Genomic DNA, 1,743 nt, shown 5'->3' with positions numbered 1-1,743 from the left:
ACACATGTATACCCTTTCTCAAGAGTATATGTATCCCACACATAGGATTTATGTGTCTGTGCTGTGACCAGTGTGTACCTGGGAACAGTGCAACAGTACACATACCACTGTGTTCTGGTGAGACCATGAAGCAAGCTTCTCTTCCCCAACAGCTGCTTGCTGGGCTGGCTTACCACACTGAGACAGCAGTGTGACTTCCATGCTGTCACCGCTGGGATTCCAGCGGCCTATCTCAATGCGTTTGGCTGGCTAGAGTTGATGTACAAATTTGAAAACTGATTGTGATCCTCCCAGAGGCAGGCTGAAATCTGCATCCACACTCCAAAAGAGTGTTTCCTGGCACCTCTTTTGACATGCTCCCAGACCTGCTAAAGGACCTTTTCTCACACTGTTCCTGAAGATGATCTCTCCCACCCCCTTGTTTTTTCTGATTTGCTGTCACTCCCTTGTTCCTCACCAGGTGCATGTGAAGGGACACTAGCCTGCTCCACCTGTCACCTCATCTTTGAGAAGGACACCTTCCAAAAGCTGGATGCCGTCTCAGATGAAGAGCTGGACATGCTGGACTTGGCATATGGACTCACTGAGACGTAAGCCTCCCTGCTGGTCGCAGTAGATTCTCAAGCCTCTGAGGCAGATTCTCAGCACCTGGCACATGTTTCCAAGGGACAGGACGTATTCTGTATTACAGCTGTGCCTCCAGAGCTGCTTTGTCTGGGGGCACAGGAGACCTTTAACAGGAACTTTAGTGCAAACCAGCCTGGACCCGACATCCCAATGTGGGTGGGGAATTTCTGCCGTTACTGTGGGAATAGATGAGCCTCACTTAATGTTTTCTTCTCAGATCTCGCCTTGGCTGCCAGGTGTGTGTTAAGAAGTCGATGGACGGTCTGACGGTGCGAGTCCCTATGGATGTATCAGACATCAGGAGGCAACTGGAGGTTGGAAAGCAAAGCAAACAGTAACTGGAAGCAACTCCTGCACAACTCACCGTCCTCATTTTAGGTGTGGGCAGTGTACTTTGCTTTTGGTTAACACTATTGCTTTTGTGGCTGGCTTGCAGTAGATCATAGAGGTCTGATTCAGTATAAATGCCTGTTTGGCAAATCTCTTATTTAAACAAAGCTTAATGCTGGGGTCTTTGGTACATACTTTAAGTTAAGTGCTCAAGTGCTCTGCTGAACGCAACTGGACTAAAGCGTATGGCTTTGCGTTTCCCTGGGTGGGTGACAGTAACCATCTGTGCTGTATGTGACTCACCCTTTGAAATTTAAGGAATTCTGCTATTCTAAGTAACTGCTGCGAATTTTGCAAGGCTTGCCTCTTTAACTGTAGAGCAGATTTTTCCCAATTTGGGAAGCTTAAGAAGAGATAGCTGTTCCATAAGGCAGTGTGCTGATTGGCTTGATGATACAGGCTAACGAAGTCTGGTTAGCAAGAACGTACTGATAACTGTTTGAATGCTGACATGCCCTATAAGAGGGAACCACTTTCTATGAATTTGAGATGTTACATGTCACTGAATTGTTATGTGCCATGATCTGCTACTTTCTCCAGATACTAAATTTTCCCATTGCTGTACCACCACATATGTCAAATAAAATTCTAATAATCAGGCTTTTAGATGTATGAGATGCACTTTTCTGGTAACATAAGCCTGGTTGAAATAGAATGAGTTTGATAGAAGTTTAGGTATAATAACCTGTTGCCTCAGTTTACTTGACTGGATATTCCGTCATGTTT

General features: G+C 45.6%; 1 protein-coding gene across 1 annotated transcript in view; it reads left to right on the top strand.

Moving 5' to 3' along the window:
• The window catches only part of LOC309408395 (uncharacterized protein), a gene marked incomplete at its 3' end in the record, with an annotated part of 6,744 nt that extends 5,779 nt beyond the window's left edge, over positions 1-965 (top strand). The window contains exons 3-4 of the mRNA XM_082004210.1: positions 461-590; positions 845-965. Coding sequence (XP_081860336.1) covers positions 461-590; positions 845-965 — 251 coding nt within the window. The remainder of the gene's footprint in view (positions 1-460; positions 591-844) is intronic.
• Between the last annotated feature and the right edge of the window lie 778 nt (positions 966-1,743).

The sequence above is a fragment of the Phaethon aethereus genome (genome assembly GCF_964289735.1).
Source record: "Phaethon aethereus genome assembly, chromosome: 10".
Taxonomy (NCBI): domain Eukaryota; kingdom Metazoa; phylum Chordata; class Aves; order Phaethontiformes; family Phaethontidae; genus Phaethon; species Phaethon aethereus.
The sequence above is the reverse complement of the archived record's forward strand: the minus strand, read 5'-3'. Positions and strand labels throughout refer to the sequence as shown.